This window comes from Diospyros lotus, chromosome 14 (assembly GCF_014633365.1).
Source record: "Diospyros lotus cultivar Yz01 chromosome 14, ASM1463336v1, whole genome shotgun sequence".
Taxonomy (NCBI): Eukaryota; Viridiplantae; Streptophyta; class Magnoliopsida; order Ericales; family Ebenaceae; genus Diospyros; species Diospyros lotus.
The window spans coordinates 18824679-18840813 of record NC_068351.1 but is presented as its reverse complement, the minus strand read 5'-3'; the positions used below and the strand labels follow the sequence as shown (position 1 = coordinate 18840813).

Sequence of the window (16135 nt, the reverse complement as noted above, 5' to 3'; positions counted from 1 at the left end):
AATTCTATTTTTCCATAATTTTTGGCATTTTCTATAATTTTTTCTCTATTTCTTCCTAATTTTCCTCAATAAATCCAAACTAAATATTTCTAAAAATATTTTCTCAAATATTTTACTACGAAAATTCATAAAATAATATTCTTGAATTTTTGGAATTTTCTAGGAAATTTTATTCACCTTAACTTGGCATCTCTGACTTCCTCGGTATGCGTGTCATATTCTTGAAATGGGTGCCCGAACTGTTTTCCTTGTTAAAATCTCCGGGATATTATCAAAACATAATTTCCTATTCTCTGGAATTTTTTCTAGAATTTTTTTCTATTTATTTCCTATTTTTTCCTTTATTTCTTTTCTTTTCTTCATTTTTCTTCTTTTCTTTTCTTTTCTTTTTTTTTCTTCTTTCTTCCTATTCATCTTCTCCTTCCCCTGCTTCTTCTGCAATCCACGAACAACCACTTCTTCCTTCCTTTATTGTTCTTTTCTTTTCTTTTTCTTTCATTTTCTTATTTTCTTCTTTTCTTTTTCTTTCCTTTTCTTCTTTTCTTCTTCTCCACCTATCTTCTTCCTCTAGCTGCTTCCTGCGTCTTCTTCCTCCATGGCTACGCGAACCAGCCATCCCAGCCGCCGCCTAGCCCAACTTCGCTGCACACCGCCACACCGGCCAACACCCCCGGTCGCCTCCGACTTCCGCCATCGCCTTCGGCCTCCCACGCACAGCATCGGTGCTGCTGGCCGCGGTCCTGCTCGCTGAACCTCCATGGCCGCCCCTGTAGCTTGCGCCTCCAGCTGGTCTTAGCCATTGTTGGCTGCAACCGCCGACGTCGTTGATCACCTTGGTCCACCTCAGCCAGCTCCTGCACACCAGCCATGCTGCTGCCCCCTACTTTGATCGAGCTTGCGGCCATGGCCGCTTGAAGCTTGCGGCTATGGCCGCTTGCTGCTTTGGCAGCCACCGATCGCCTCTCCCTCTCGCAATCTCATTCTCTTTCTCTTTCTCTCAGCTTTCTTCTTCATGCTTCTCCATCGGCCAACACCCCCTGCCTATTTATAGGCAGCGATTGCATGCTCTCCACAAACGTGCATATATAAATGTATATACATCACATTAATTGCTCAGCCGGCTTAAATCTTGCTGCATATCCCCCTTAAATCCCACTGCCATTCTTTTCCTCAATTCTTGCTACCATAATCTCCCCATTTGCAGCCGAAATCTCGGCCATTAAAGCTTCACAGAAGCTGGCCACTGCCCATTCGCGCCGCTGCCCACGGGCACACACATATGGTTATATATATAATTATATATTACACTAATATTTATAAGAAATTATTCTATTAAATTCCAATTTTCATCTTATATCACTTGGGCAACTTTCTTATTACAATCATGCCCTCAAACATAGATTAAATTTGCATTTTAATACCGAAAATTCACAATTAATAATCCAAATCTTAGTTGAAAAGGACGATTTCGCCCCAGTGTCCTTACCGGGCTGTCGTTTCATCTCGAAACCACTGAAGGGTTGCTCATTACGCAAAACCGGAGCCCTCCTAGGGTTCCGTTAATTTTTTGGGAGTCTCCTACAGCAATTTGGTTTTACAGCCTAAATGGCAGCTGTATTTTAGCTGTACCGAAAACTGTTCCCGATCCGATTTCTTTTGATACTATAAATCTTATCTCGGAACGCTCGTCAAGACCATATAATTTTTCTTAGATAATTCTACCCCGAGACACTCCTTGCAGTTGATTTGGTACTTGTAACTGCTATTAATTCATTTTTTCAGTATTCTAAACTCATCGAAATTACGTGGCAAGTTTATATGAACATGGGGTATTACAACGGGTAAGATCCAAGGTCGGCAGCGGCGGTCGATGGCTGAGCGAAGAAGCAGGCGTAGGCGGCAGCGAGGCTGGATCTAGCCAATGGGAGGGATCAGTGATGGCGGCCAGTTACAGTAGGGGCGCTGTGCGAGCGGGAGGTCACAACTAAGGCCGCAGAGGCGTCGGCAATGGTGATCTCGAGGCCGATAAAGACGGCCGGAGGCCGACACAACTACTACGGTAAAGGCCGGGGGTGACTTGGCTGTAAGTGGGCAGTAGGCGTTTACAGAAGAGAAAACTAGAGGAAGAACGAAGAAGGAAGAAGAAGAAAAGAAAAAAGAAAAAAGAACAAGAAAAAAAATGTAGAAATATTTTTATAGAAAAACGTGTTTTACTATTTCAGAGATTTTTGGCAAGAAGGAAAAAATTATCCGAACACGCGAAAGTTGAGTTCAAGGCTTTATAGTCCTGACCCTATATTTCGATGCATAGAGTAACATAGATAGGTAATCAAGTAGATTCTTCCCTAGTTATTCAAACAATCTAGTGCTAATATCGAGAATGAAATTTTGAGATTTAGAATATATGACAAATTTCGAGAACGAAATTTTTATAAGGAGATAAGAATATAATATCCTAGTATTTTGAGAATAATAATAATTAATTTTTTGTATTTAAAATATTTTTGACATCCATTAGAGATTGTAGTTGAGAAAATTAATGAATTTAGAGTTAATGGGCAAAATTGAAAAAGGAAAGGCTAAGTAAATGGGCTTAGAGTTAGTAGGCTAAGTTGAATAAAAAAAAGAAAGGCTAAGTAAATGGGTTTAGAGTTAGTGGGCTAAGTTGGAAAGAAAAAAAGAAAGGCTAAGTAAATAGGCTTAGAATTAGAAGGTTAAGAAAGTGGACTTAAAATTAATGAACTAAATGAAAGAATAATCTATTCAAAAGAAGATTTAATGCAACATAATTAAGGTGACAAAATAATTAAAGATAGTGGGTGAAATAATTGAAAAATGTGGGAGACAAAGTAGGGTGTGGACAAATAATCAAAGATAATGTGTGGAATAATTGAGAAATGTGAAAGACAAAGTAATGTGTGGATAAATAATTAAAAATTATGAAAGAGATTTAGTGGAAAATAATTAAGAAATGTGACAAAATAATTAAATATAAAAGGTGAAATAATTAAGAAATATGAGAGACAAAGTAGGGCGTGGACAAATAATTAAAGATAATAAGTGAAATCAAAGATAAATATAGGAGACAATGTAGGATGTAGATAAATAATTAAAAATTATGTGAGAGATTTACTGAAAAATAATTAAGAAATGTGACCAAAAAATTAAAAATAGTGGGTCATTACAATTATGCTAAGCTTAATTCAACCTTCTATAAATAGAGGAAACTTGAAAGATTTGAGAACTTAAATTAAAAAGAGAAATGTTGTAAGAAAAAAGATTTGAGAGTGAGAGAGAGATTTGAAAAAGACAAATAAAGAAAATAGGAAAAATAAAATATAGAAAAAAACACCAAAAATTCTTTAAAAAAAATCCTATAGGTTGGGTTTAGTAGTTCGTGTGAAAATTTATGGTAGAAGGCGTCGTTGGATACGCAAACCGAGACTTCATCGTAGTATAGAAGAATACCGAATAGCTCCGCAGGAATGTGAGTTGTCTTCAAAAATTTCAAAAATATGATAATGATATTTTAGAATTGTTGATGATGAAATTGGAAGAGAAATGTATGATTGGTATTTATTATGGATTTTTGAGATAATAGATGCTTGAAAATCAAAGAGAAAATGAGAAATAAATAAAACATGGATTCTTAAAATTATGAGAAAATTTTTGGGGTTTAGGAATATTGTTTTAGAAATTATTGTAAAGAGAAATTGAGAAAATTTTATGAGAAAGTATTTATTTCATAATCTTGAGGAAATAATAGGAGAAAATGGGAGAAATTAGAGAAAATTAAAAATCTGATTTTTTTTAGTAATCATGATGCCCAGGGTACGTCAAGGTTCATAATTGAGTACGATTGGAAGTCCGATGTGAATTTGAGGTAAAATTATGCTAAGGGCAAAATTATCTTTTTGCAAAGTAAGTGGTACTTCTCAACTGGATTTAATTTTATGAAAATGCTTGATTGTAAGCAATTTGACCCCCAAAAAACCTGATTTTAAGTAAATAATTTTGTCATGTTGTCATGCATTGATGTAAGTATGTCATGTAGATTGCATTTACATGTGTTGATGATGAAATATGCATATGAGCATGATGAGATTCATGGTCATACGTTGCATGGGTTTGGAATTAGGTATTGGCGCCGTTGTTTTGCCAATGGTGCACCCATACGCCTCGGTCTAGCAGGGTGACTGTAAAAATGACGGGTAATCTTAAGGTGCAATCGACCCAAACATAAGAGTTATGGTGTTATGTGCATTGCATATATACATGAACAGTAAATGTTTTGTTTCTTTACTTAGATGATTCATCATCTAACTTAGGCTTTGCCCCTAGAATATTAAAACATTTCAGATGAAGATTGTAGCAGAAATAAGGATGAATGAGACATGAAATGACACTTAAAAAAGTGCATGATGAGTTGAATGTATGTTATGTAGCCCATGTATTTAAGTTCTACTATTTTGAATTCTGAACATTTTGAGAAATGTTGATGTATAACCTTAATTATGGTTAATGAGAATATAAGAAATGATTTATGATTAATGTTAAGATGTTAAGTTCGATTCTAACTTCCGCATTTGATGTTTATGATAATTCTCTTTCGAGAGAGATATATTGAAATTTTTGGATGAATATGAGAAATGATATAGTTTAGCAATAGTTTTTAAGAAAAAAAATTTATCCCATAATTATCCGAAGTTATAGCGCGCTCGAAAAACGGGGTGTTACAAAGTCTTGATTGGTAATTATTCTATCAAGAGCCTGATCATGCATACATTGAAGCCATGTCCTAAAAAGCCAAATAAAGGTCTTTGTATCCTAATTCGACAACATACCACATCCGAGTAAGGTAGACTATCCATGGTGATTCACTATGACAAAAGGGGCGAAAGGCATGTCGTATACTTATTAGCCAAGTATGTCGTATTAAATGTTACAACATCTCCGAACTCCTTGTACGCTTACCTGCATCTATTATCGGCCCAAAATACATTCTTCAATCGACATTCCTTGTCCAAATCCATACTGAAGTAGAAATCAGGGCAACTTGTTTGCATTTTTGAAAAGTAGGTTTGTATTGCCACAACATCTCCTTCCCCAAGTCGTAGTAGCCTCACTTTTTCAATGTAGTTTTGACAATCATTTTCGAGGCATGTTAACTGGTCGTATACACCAGCTTTAACAACAACCGAGTTAAAACTTTTATGTAAGGGAATCCCAACTAAATCATTTACTTCATGACTCCATTTAACATGTGCACTAACTTCACAATTGCATTAATAAAGCCTGGATTTGGACATACTTGTTTTATGATTGTGATCAAGATGTACTTTGTTAATACACCAAACACGATTGACATTTAAACAAGATGTTATCTTGGCTTTACAGCCTGTCTAGATTGTTGGTTCGGGCTTCAAGGAAGCGCTCGTTTTACCAACTCTACTATCTCCTTGACTACATTCAAATGCCACATATCTCAATATGCTATCATCACCCTTCTTTGAATTTCTTTTTTTAACTAAAAAGCCTATGCTATAAGCATAAGTTTTGTAAAAATCAAACAATTCCTTGATGTTCTTAAGCTTCATCCCAACCTTTAGGACACTCTGATTGTCTTCTACTAAGATTTCATTATTACACATATCACTATTTTCTATGACTAGCCATTTGTCAGGGACTTCGAAACATTCGTCTTTGGAACAACAAAGTACGTTTCTTGGATAAGGCAATACAAAAAAATAAAAAACTAAAAAACAATTATGTGAACTGTTGGACAAAGTAGAAAAAATCAAAATCTTGCGAAGCACATGAAACTGCTAGATATTGCAAATACAATAGCTTGATCCAAGTTGAATTTTTAACTTTTATCCATACATTCTTGTTAATGTATCTTAAAAACCTTTTTTTTATGTTCTTATTCTTATGTAGTACATCTACGTGTTAATTTGATAAACCTTTATTTGAAATTAATCTATTATAAACAAAAAAAAAAAGAATATTGGATGTAAAAAAAACAACATTATTACTTTTGTCTGCCATGATTATCAAGACACTGTGTATTGTAAGTGACTCCGTTGCTATCAACAACGTTACAAGTAGTCAAACCCATTAAGGTATTCGATCGACAACTAAACTTACATGACAAAAACAAAGTATTAAGTTTTTATTCCATAATATGAAATTAATTACTTTACACGAATTCTAGCTTTTTAAGTACTAAATTTATACACCAAAATAGCAAAATTTGATTAGAATTACAAGGAAACTCTACTTATCTTTTCTTTTCTCCAAGAAACGGGCGAGCGAGGCTTTCCTTGCAATTGGCAAATTTGTAATACAAAATAAAAAACAGTTATGAGATCGACCAAATTCACATGCAAGGCTGTTGTTTAATCAAAATATATAATGGTCGGCAAATAAAGGCAATGGTAGGTGCAAATGGCGGCAATGGCGAGTTTTAGCGAGTGACAAATGGGGGGTGAGCAGCATGGTGAGTTTCTTTCTTAAGGCAGGTGGGGATGACGGTGGTGTAAATAATGGTGGTGAAATCTAAGTGGAAGTTTCAATTTGGGGATTTTATAGTCAATAAGGGGGAAAATAAAAATAAAAAAAATAATTTAATAATTTGGATAAACTTTGTAGTAAATTATTATGTAACTAGGTTACTTATATATAAAGAGCTACACGGACTACACTTTAGACTACACACATGCACAATTAATCAAAATAGTCTCACCCAATTACAACTTTACCTTTGAGGTCAATGTGTAACTCTACAAGTAAGATGATTTTTTTTTTTTTATAATTATTCCAGATGATATCCCCATAATTTTTTCTTGTTCTTTATTCCAATTCTAAGTTTCAAAAACTAGATAATACGCGGAAGACCAAATCGGCGACACATCCAGTTGTTCTTCATCAAAATGCCTCTGGAGCTTTACGCGAGTTCCTGTAAAGCCCTAATTTCAGATTCAACTTTCAATTCGAAGGACACCGTCGCAGAGCTGCCCTCATTTCCACTTCCACAAAAGCCCTAAGCCAACCGACCAAGTTCCGATTGTTCATGATGGATCCTCGCCGCTCATCGAGAGTCATCGACCCCAAGGTCCGGCGAGTCGGCTTCTTCGCTCCCGGCGCGCCGTCGGAGCCTCTGTCGCCGGAACGGACTCAGTCTGGGCCGGCAGCCATTTCGCCCTCTCCAGCCACCGGCCACTCCCTCTCGCCCGTCATGATTCCGCCGCCGCGCCACCCGTCAGACAATCTCTCCTCCTCCCTCGCTCTCCACCACCAGCCTTCGCGCCCCGTCGTTGTGCCGGTACCGACGGCGCTCCGGCGGCCATTCGATGCGGTCCCCGCAGTCGTCGTGGGTAGCTACAACCAGTCCGACTCGGTCCTCGGCTCGTCCCCTTCAGCACTCTCTCCTTCGAGTAGGGTTATGGTCGGAGAGTTCTCGGAAGACTCTGCGAATTGGGTTCGAAGAAGTAATTCGGGGAAATTCGCTTCGTCTCTTCCTAGCGGCAGCTTTGATTTGACTGTGAAGAAGGCTCAAGAGGTTTCTGGTAATGATAGATCCAAATCCAATCAGTATTTTATTTCTCTCATTTAATTTCAACTTTATTACATGGTTGGATTGTAAATATCAGGAAATTGTTTAGGATGTTAACCAAGGACCAAATTCTGGTAGGTGGAATACCTGATCAAGTTGAGTAAAGTTTACCGAGTATTTGAAATTTTAGGGGTTCTAGTATTTGTACTAATTTCTGGTAAAAAATTATATTGAAATTTGTAGGGATTGTAAGGTGATACCGGAGAGTGTTTGACTACTCAACATAGACTTCTAGCACTTGAGGTCCAAGTAAGAAATTGGAAGAGAAAAAATCACATAAAACAAAATCTAAGAATCAGGTGGTGGGATTTAAAAGGAGAGAAACAACTAATCTTCAAAGAAAAATTAAGGGATAGAAAGGAATGAAATAGAGAAAGACAGACAAATCAAATGTGGAAAGAAATGGCTAATGCTTTGAGAAGCACGACAAATGTAGTCATTGGAGAAACAAATGATAGAGCTCCTAACCTTAAGGAGTCTTGGTGGTGGAATGAAGAGGTATAATTGAAAATTAAAAATAAGAAAACTTGCTATAAGGCGGTATATCAATGCAACAATGAAGAAAATCAAAAAAATTATAAAGAAGCAAAAAAGGCAGCAAAAAGAGCCGTTAGTGAAGTAAGGTCAAAAGCATATGAGAATTTATATAAACGACTTGATACAAAAGATGGAGAAAGGGATATATATAAATTAGCTAAAGCTAGAGAAAGAAAAACACGGGATTTAAATCAAGTGAAATGCATAAAAGATGAAAATCAAAATGTATTAGTGAATGAGGGAGCGATTAAGGAGAGATGGAAGGAGTATTTTACAAAATTATTCAATGATGGTGGCGACACAAGAGTTAGGTTGGGACATCTTAGTAACTCCGAAGGGAATGTGAGTTATACATTTTATCGACGCATAAGTTCAAATGAAATAAGGCAAGCATTAAAAAAGATGAAAAATCATAAGGCAGTGGGACCAAATAATATACGAATAGAAGTATGGAAATGCATGGGATAAGAGGGCATCTCCTGGTTAACGTAACTATTTAACGCGATCCTTAAATAAAAAAAGATGCCAGATGAGTGGAGGAAGAGTACTTTGGTTCCTATATACAAGAACAAAGGAGATGTTCAAAATTGTGAAAATTACAGAGGAATTAAGTTAATGAGCCATACCATGAAACTTTGGGAGAGAGTAATAGAGCAGAGGTTCAAAAAATAAACAAAGGTCTCGGAAAATCAGTTTAGTTTCATGCTTGGTAGGTCAATAATGGAAGCTATATATTTACTGAGGCGTCTAATGGAAAGGTATCAGGATCATCAGAAGGACCTACATATGGTGTTTATAGATCTAGAAAAGGCCTATGATAGGGTCCCTAGAGAAGTATTATGGAGGGTTTTAGAGAAGAAAAGAGTTAGAATAGCCTATATACAAGCCCTTAAGAACATGTATCACGGTGTAGAGACAAGGGTCAGAACATGCGGAGGGCATACTGAACCATTTACAACTACAATAGAACTACATCAAGGTTCTGCACTAAGTCTATACTTATTTGTTCTAGTAATGGATGAACTCACTAAAGATATTCAGATAGAGGTGCCATGGTGTATGCTATTTGCAGATGACACAGTGTTGGTGGATGAAACAAAAGAAAGAGTGAACACTAAGCTTGAATTGTGGAGAAACAATTTAGAATCTAAGGGATTTAAATTAAGTAGAAAGAAAACAAAATATATGGAATGTAACTTTAGTAAAAATGCAAGAGTGGATGATGTTATAATAAAATTAGAAGACCAAATCTTACAAAGAAAAGACCATTTTCGATATTTGAGATCAGTGATTCAAAAAGATGGAGAAATTCACGAGGATGTTGCATATAGAATTAAGGCAGGTTGGCTAAAATGGAGAAATGCATCGAGGGTGTTATGTGATGCTAAAATCTCATTAAAACTGAAAGGAAAATTTTATAGGACAGCTATAAGACCAGTCTTGATGTATGGCTCAGAATGTTGGGCAGTCAAATACCAGCATGAGCAAAAGACGAGTGTAGCGGAGATGAGGATGTTAAGATGGATGTGCGGCCATACAAGAAAGGATAAAATTAGAAATGAAGTTATTCGTAATAAGGTAGGAGTAGTACCCATCGAGGAGAACATGAGAGAGACTAGATTAAGATGGTTTGGTCATGTGAGAAGGAGATCAAGAGACGCTCCTGTGAGGAGAGTTGATGAAATGGAACAATTAGTCAAAAAAAGAGGTAGAGGCAGACCCAGGAAAACTTTGGGAGAGACATTAAAGTTTGATATGAAGTGTATGGATCTAAATGAAGATATGACAAAAGACAGAAATACATGAAAGTTTAGAATTTATGTAGCCGACCCCACATAATGGGATAAAGACTGGATATGTTGTTGTTGATACTTCTGAACTGCCGAAGAAAAATGAGGATTAAGAAATGTACTGATTTTGAACTTTTTGATTTAAAATTTGATTTGCATGCTTGACTTGCCCTGAATTTACTGACGTCTGGATCTGATAATGGGAAGGTTGAGGAGGCAAAATAGTCAGAAACTATGTTCTATAATCTATGGTTCACAAACCATGGTTAAATTTGCACAAATTCGTTACGTGATATGTATTTTTATTTTATTTCAATTTCTTTCATTGGTGCTTTCTTTGAAATGCATTCTGCCGATAAGGTCTATTATGTTATGAATGAAAAACTTTATCTGGGGGCACAACTGGAAGTCATTTTATAGGGGAACAACATACAAAACACTAAAATTAGAATTATATAGCTATACATTAGTAAAAGACAATTTTTACCTATATTCAGTGGAAGAAAAAAGTTACAATGTAGTCTCTTTTTGATAATGCAAGTAATTTATCATATGAGGTGGCCACAGGGAGCCATCCGTTTAAAATGTCGATTAATAAAGGAATTACTTACTTTTCATCATATCACAACTCCATCAAGGTGGAAAAATAAAATACTTGTCCACATTAGAATTTACCTTCCCACAAAATACAAGACTTCTAAAATCCACATGCATGAGGTGTATTGAAGGCTTCATTCTGTAATAAGATCTTGCCACCCCTCGCCTCTCTAGTCTCAAATGGGGAATACTATTTCAAGCTTGAAGTTGCAAAAAAAACTAGGAGTTGCTGGGATCTCTTTGTTTGCGCTGGAACAGTATTAAATCTCTGTCATTAAGAAGAGTGACAGAGATTTAATACTGTTCTGATAATCTTATCAAGATAAAAACCATGATCGTAATGAAAGCACTAAATTATATATGAAATAATCCAAAATTTAATATTCATTAATGAAAAAGATGAAGTCAAGCAAAAAGATCACATTTCATTATATCAATGTTTGTTCATATAATCTTAATATTATAAGTAATATCCAATATTAATCAAAAGTGCATCAATAAGATCCTCCCTTGACTCTTACAAAGTTGGGAACGTCATGTTCAGGATGCACTTCTTTTATTCATGAAAAAAGCACAAAAAATATGTGGGATAAAAAAAAACCAGAGGGGAGTTCACATTCTCCATTTTAAACTTTTTTTTGTAGGTCCCCTTTCAATTGAGCCATCAATCATCATCATTGGACATGATATGTGGCATGTACATGTCATGGCACACTCGTGAATGCAACTACTCCTAGCCCCGATTGGATTAGGAGTGGGTTTCGACCAACACGAAACAGAACATAGCAAGGGGGAAAGGAGAACAAGAGTGAGAAATGAGAGAGAGAGGAAGAAGAGAGATAGGAGCAATGGAGGAGAATCAATTCTGATATTCTCATTCGATAGTCCTTTCTCCAGCAAGCTGGGAATATATAAACACTCGGGGGGTGGGGTCTGTTACAGCAGATCGCTTCTCCATGCGGTTATAACCGCTTCTTTGTCCTATTCTAATTCCCATCCACGTGGGGAATCTTCCAGCTAACATCACTAGGGAAGTTACAGCAGAAAAATAACAAAATTACAGCAATAAGGAAATGACAATAGTAAGCAAAAATAAACCAAGACTTTAACTATCTGATTCAGCAATCTTAGGCTCCCTTCCGTGACAATTCCCCCCTCCTTACACCTTTCTTGTCCTGAAGAAATGCTGGGGAGATTAGCAGTTCTGGGAAATTGTGTGAGCAGGCTAGACAAGTACTCCCAAGTATCACCTCTTGCTGCACCACCATCACCCTGCCACTTCACCAATACTTGGATGAGTGGAACCCCTTGATTGTGAACTACCAGCCTATCCAAAATAGCTTCTGGTTCTTCCAGACTGTCCTCTTCCTCGGAGATAGTCGGCATCGCGGGGTTCACTTACTTAGTTCCTATTGTTGCCTTTAACAGGGAGACATGGAAAATTGGGTGGATTCGAGTCCCCTCCAGAAGCTGTAGTCGGTAAGCCCCCTTCCCTGCCCTTTCCAATATGGTAAATGGCCCAAAATATCTAGGAGGAAGCTTTGAGACCCGCTTTTTAGTAATAGCCTTTAAGTGGTGCTTCCTCAACCTTAGGTAGACCTTCTCCCCGACCTCAGATTCCCTGTCAGTTTTCTTCTTATCCGCAACTGCTTCATCCTATTATGAGTCGTAGCCAATTCTTGTTTGAGCTGCTGCAATACCTCCCTTCTCTGCTGCAAATACTCTTCTATTGAGGCTGCAGTGGACTGTTCTCCCATAGCTGGTAGTAAAGGAGGCTTATAGCCGAAGAGAGCTTTGAAGGGAGACCCTTTAGGGAAGAGTGATGGCTGGAATTGTACAACCACTGGGCTAAGGACAGCCATCTGTGCCAACTCTTAGGCTGCAAGATGCAGATGCACCTTAAATAATTCTCCAAACCCTGGTTTACTCGTTCAGTGTTGCCATCCGTCTGAGAATGATAGGCCGAAGACATGTTCAGCTTAACACCCAATGCCTTCATAAGTTCTTTCCATAGGGCGCTTGTACAAACCTTGTCTCGGTCGGAGATAATAGTTGTAGGAATCCCATGCAGAGCTGCCACCTGTTCCATGAAAATTCTAGCCACCTCTTGGGCTGTATAAGGGTGGGCCAATCTTATAAAATGAGCAAATTTCGTGAACCGATCAACCACCACCATTATACTATCTTTTCCCTCAGACCTTGTAATAGAATGAAAACTAATGAAACAGAATGTAAACAATGAAAACAGAAGGTTCAAAGAAATAGCACCTCGTCCAAACTTGATTAAAAGAAATGATTCTCCACACCTTACAATAGAAAGGCTATCAAATATATATAGCCTTGACTGCTAGGTTTAGCTCTCACAACTAACTAATAATCCTCTACAATCAGAACTATAGTCAAATAATACAACTAACAAAATACAACACAGCACAATACACGATACAAAAGATATAACGAATAAGACTACAATCGAGCTATCTCATTCTCTTCAACATGCCCCTTCAATTGAGACCTCCCTGAAGCATTCTTCTTATACAAATTAGCTGTCTCATTTTCTCCTACATGCCCCTTCAATGGAGACCTCCTTGAAGCATTCTTTTGTGTTGATGCTGTGACAGTCAAGTGCCGATACATAGGTGTCACTTGAAGACCAAGCTTAATACAACTAACAAAATACAACACAGCACAATACACGATACAAAAGATATAACGAATAAGACTACAATCGAGCTATTTCATTCTCTTCAACATGCCCCTTCAATTGAGACCTCCCTGAAGCATTCTTCTTATACAAATTAGCTGTCTCATTTTCTCCTACATGCCCCTTCAATGGAGACCTCCCTGAAGCATTCTTTTGTGTTGATGCTGTGACAGTCAAGTGCCGATACATAGGTGTCACTTGAAGACCAAGCTTATGACATAAGAACTGAAACCTATCCTTAGGCAACCCTTTAGTAAAGATATCAACAATTTGATACATGGTGGGAACATAACGAATTTCCGCAGCACCACACTCAACTTCTTCACGAACGAAATGCACATCAATCTCAATGTGCTTAGTTCTAGAGTGGAAAACAGGATTTTCAGAGATAGACTTAGCTGCCAAATTATCACACCAAAGAATAGGAGTCTTAGAGCATGAAATCCAAGTTCATGAAAGAGAGACTTCAACCACAAAATTTCGGTAACTCTTTGAACCACTGCCCGATATTCTGCTTCTTCAACAGACCGAGCTACAACAGTTTGCTTCTTAGAACCCCAAACAAGCAGATTATTGCCTATAAAAGCACACCAACCACTAGTAGATCTTCTTGTGATTTTGCATCTAGCATGGTCTGCATCCGTGTAAACACTTAGGGGTAAATCAGAAGATGATGGAGTGAATACCAAACCTAAACCAATTGTTCCTTTGAGATACCGAAGTAGCCGCTTACAAGCCTGCCAATGCTGATCCTTAGGACAGCTTAAAAACCAACTTAGTTTGTTTACTACAAAGGTAACATCCGGTCTGGTGTATGTAAGATATTGAAGAGAACCTACAACTGTTCTATATAGTGATGGATCAGAAAATAGATCTCCTTCATCAGTAAACACAATGGCAGAACTAAGTGGAACAACACAAGGCTTGCAATCAGCCTTGTTAAGTAAATCAAGAGTATATTTTGATTGAGTTAGATAGAGGCCTGTAGAGTCTCTATAAGCCTCAAACCCAAGAAAGTAATTAACTGAGCCTAGTGTCTTCAAAGCAAAGTTTTTGTCAAGATCACTAATAAAACCATGCAAGGTAGTAGTGCTTGATCCAGTTACTAAGATATCATCATCATAAACAAGTACAAACAAAACAAATTCAGAAGTCCATTTAATGAAGAGTGATGCATCAGATATGGCCCGTAGAAAACCCCAACTCTGTAGAGCTGTTCGGAGCTTAGTATACCATGCACGAGGAGCCTGTTTAAGGCCATAAAGCGACTTCTTCAACCGAAAAACATAGGAAGGACAAGACTGATCAAGAAAACCTTCCGCTGTGACATGAAAATAGCCTCAGCAAGATCACCATTTAAAAATGCATTATTGACATCTACCTACTGAATATCCCAACTACATGTAACAACTAAAGAAAATAACACTCTAATAGTTGGAGCCTTAATAACAGGGCTGAAAGTTTCAGCAAAGTCAATGCTTGGTGTTTGGAGAAATCCCTTAGCAACAAGACGAGCTTTATGCTTTAGGAGAGAACCATTGGGATTATATTTGGCACGGAAAACCCACTTGCAGCCTATCAAATTCATCTCCGAAGAAAACAGAACAAGTTCCCAAGTTTTATTCCGAATTAAGGCTGAATATTCCTCCTCCATGGCTCTAGACCAGTTAGGGTCTAGAAGCGCTTCTTGAACAGAGTTAGGTTCTAGAGAACTCACCAAGGCATAAGGAAAAGATAGAGAAAGTTGACGAGCTTTTGCACGAGTAATCATAGGATGAGTAGGAAGAGTGAAAGACTATCTCGGTTGAGGAGCAATAGGAACATGAGAAGAAGAAGAAGAAGATGCTGATAAGTCAGGCACTGATAGTTCAGGAATAATAGGATCAACAGTAGAAACAGGACTAGAAACTAAAGGAGCAGATGTATCATATATATCAGGTGCTGGTGCTACAGGAGATGAATGACCAGAATGAAAAGATGGACAATAATGCAAAACACCAGTAGATAAACTGGGAACATAAATAGACCGAGGAGTAGAAGATTGAGCAGAAAATAAGCAAGAGAATGGGAACTCCTCAGGATTAAACACAACATGCCTAGTGATATAAACCTACCCGAAGGGTGTAGACACTTATATCCAACTTGAATCTGACTGTAACCAAGAAACACACTTTGAGGAATGAAAATTAAACTTGTTCTAGCTATAAGGTCTGAGATAAGGAAAGCAATCACAACCAAATGGTTGTAAGTGCATATATTTTGGTGGTTTACGATATAGTTTCTCAAAGGGAGTAAGAAAATGAATTGGTGAGGATGACAGCAAGTTGATAGTGTAAACAGCAGTTTGAAAGGCTTCAACCCAATATTTCAAAGGCATGTTGGCATGTGCTAGAAGAGTAAGTCCCATTTCAACAATGCGTCTATGTTTTCTTTCAACCACACCATTTTGTTGGTGAGTGTAGGGATAAGAAAAACGAGATTGAAGGCCATAACTATGAAGATAGGGTAAGAAGGCTTTGAATTCCCCACCATTATCTGTTTGAAGAGCTTTGAGTTTAAATGGATATTGCAACTCAACAAACTTATGAAAAGTTTTGAAAATAAACAAGGCTTCGGACTTTAATTTCATTGGATACAACTAGGTATATCGAGTATAGGCATCAACAAAAATAATATAATACCTATAACCCTCAATGGATAACATAGCAGCATGACCCCACAGATCTGAATATACCAATTCCAAGGGATGACTTGCTGTAATAGAACATTTTGCAAAGGGTAATTGATGCAGTTTACCCAATTTACATGAGTCACAAAAGGATAAATCAGTAGAGGAACAAGGAACATTGATTTTATTTAGAACTTGTTTCAATACAAAAAAAGAAGGATGTC

General features: G+C 37.3%; 1 protein-coding gene across 4 annotated transcripts in view; it reads left to right on the top strand.

Moving 5' to 3' along the window:
• Positions 1-6850: 6850 nt before the first annotated feature.
• The window catches only part of LOC127789851 (probable translation initiation factor eIF-2B subunit delta), a 52262-nt gene continuing 42977 nt past the window's right edge, over positions 6851-16135 (top strand). For 2 of the 4 annotated variants that reach the window (XM_052318887.1, XM_052318889.1), the window contains exon 1: positions 6851-7568. In XM_052318887.1, coding sequence (XP_052174847.1) covers positions 7073-7568 — 496 coding nt within the window. In that variant the 5' untranslated portion in view covers positions 6851-7072. The remainder of the gene's footprint in view (positions 7569-16135) is intronic. The other 2 variants (XM_052318888.1, XM_052318885.1) reach the window with 2 other exon arrangements.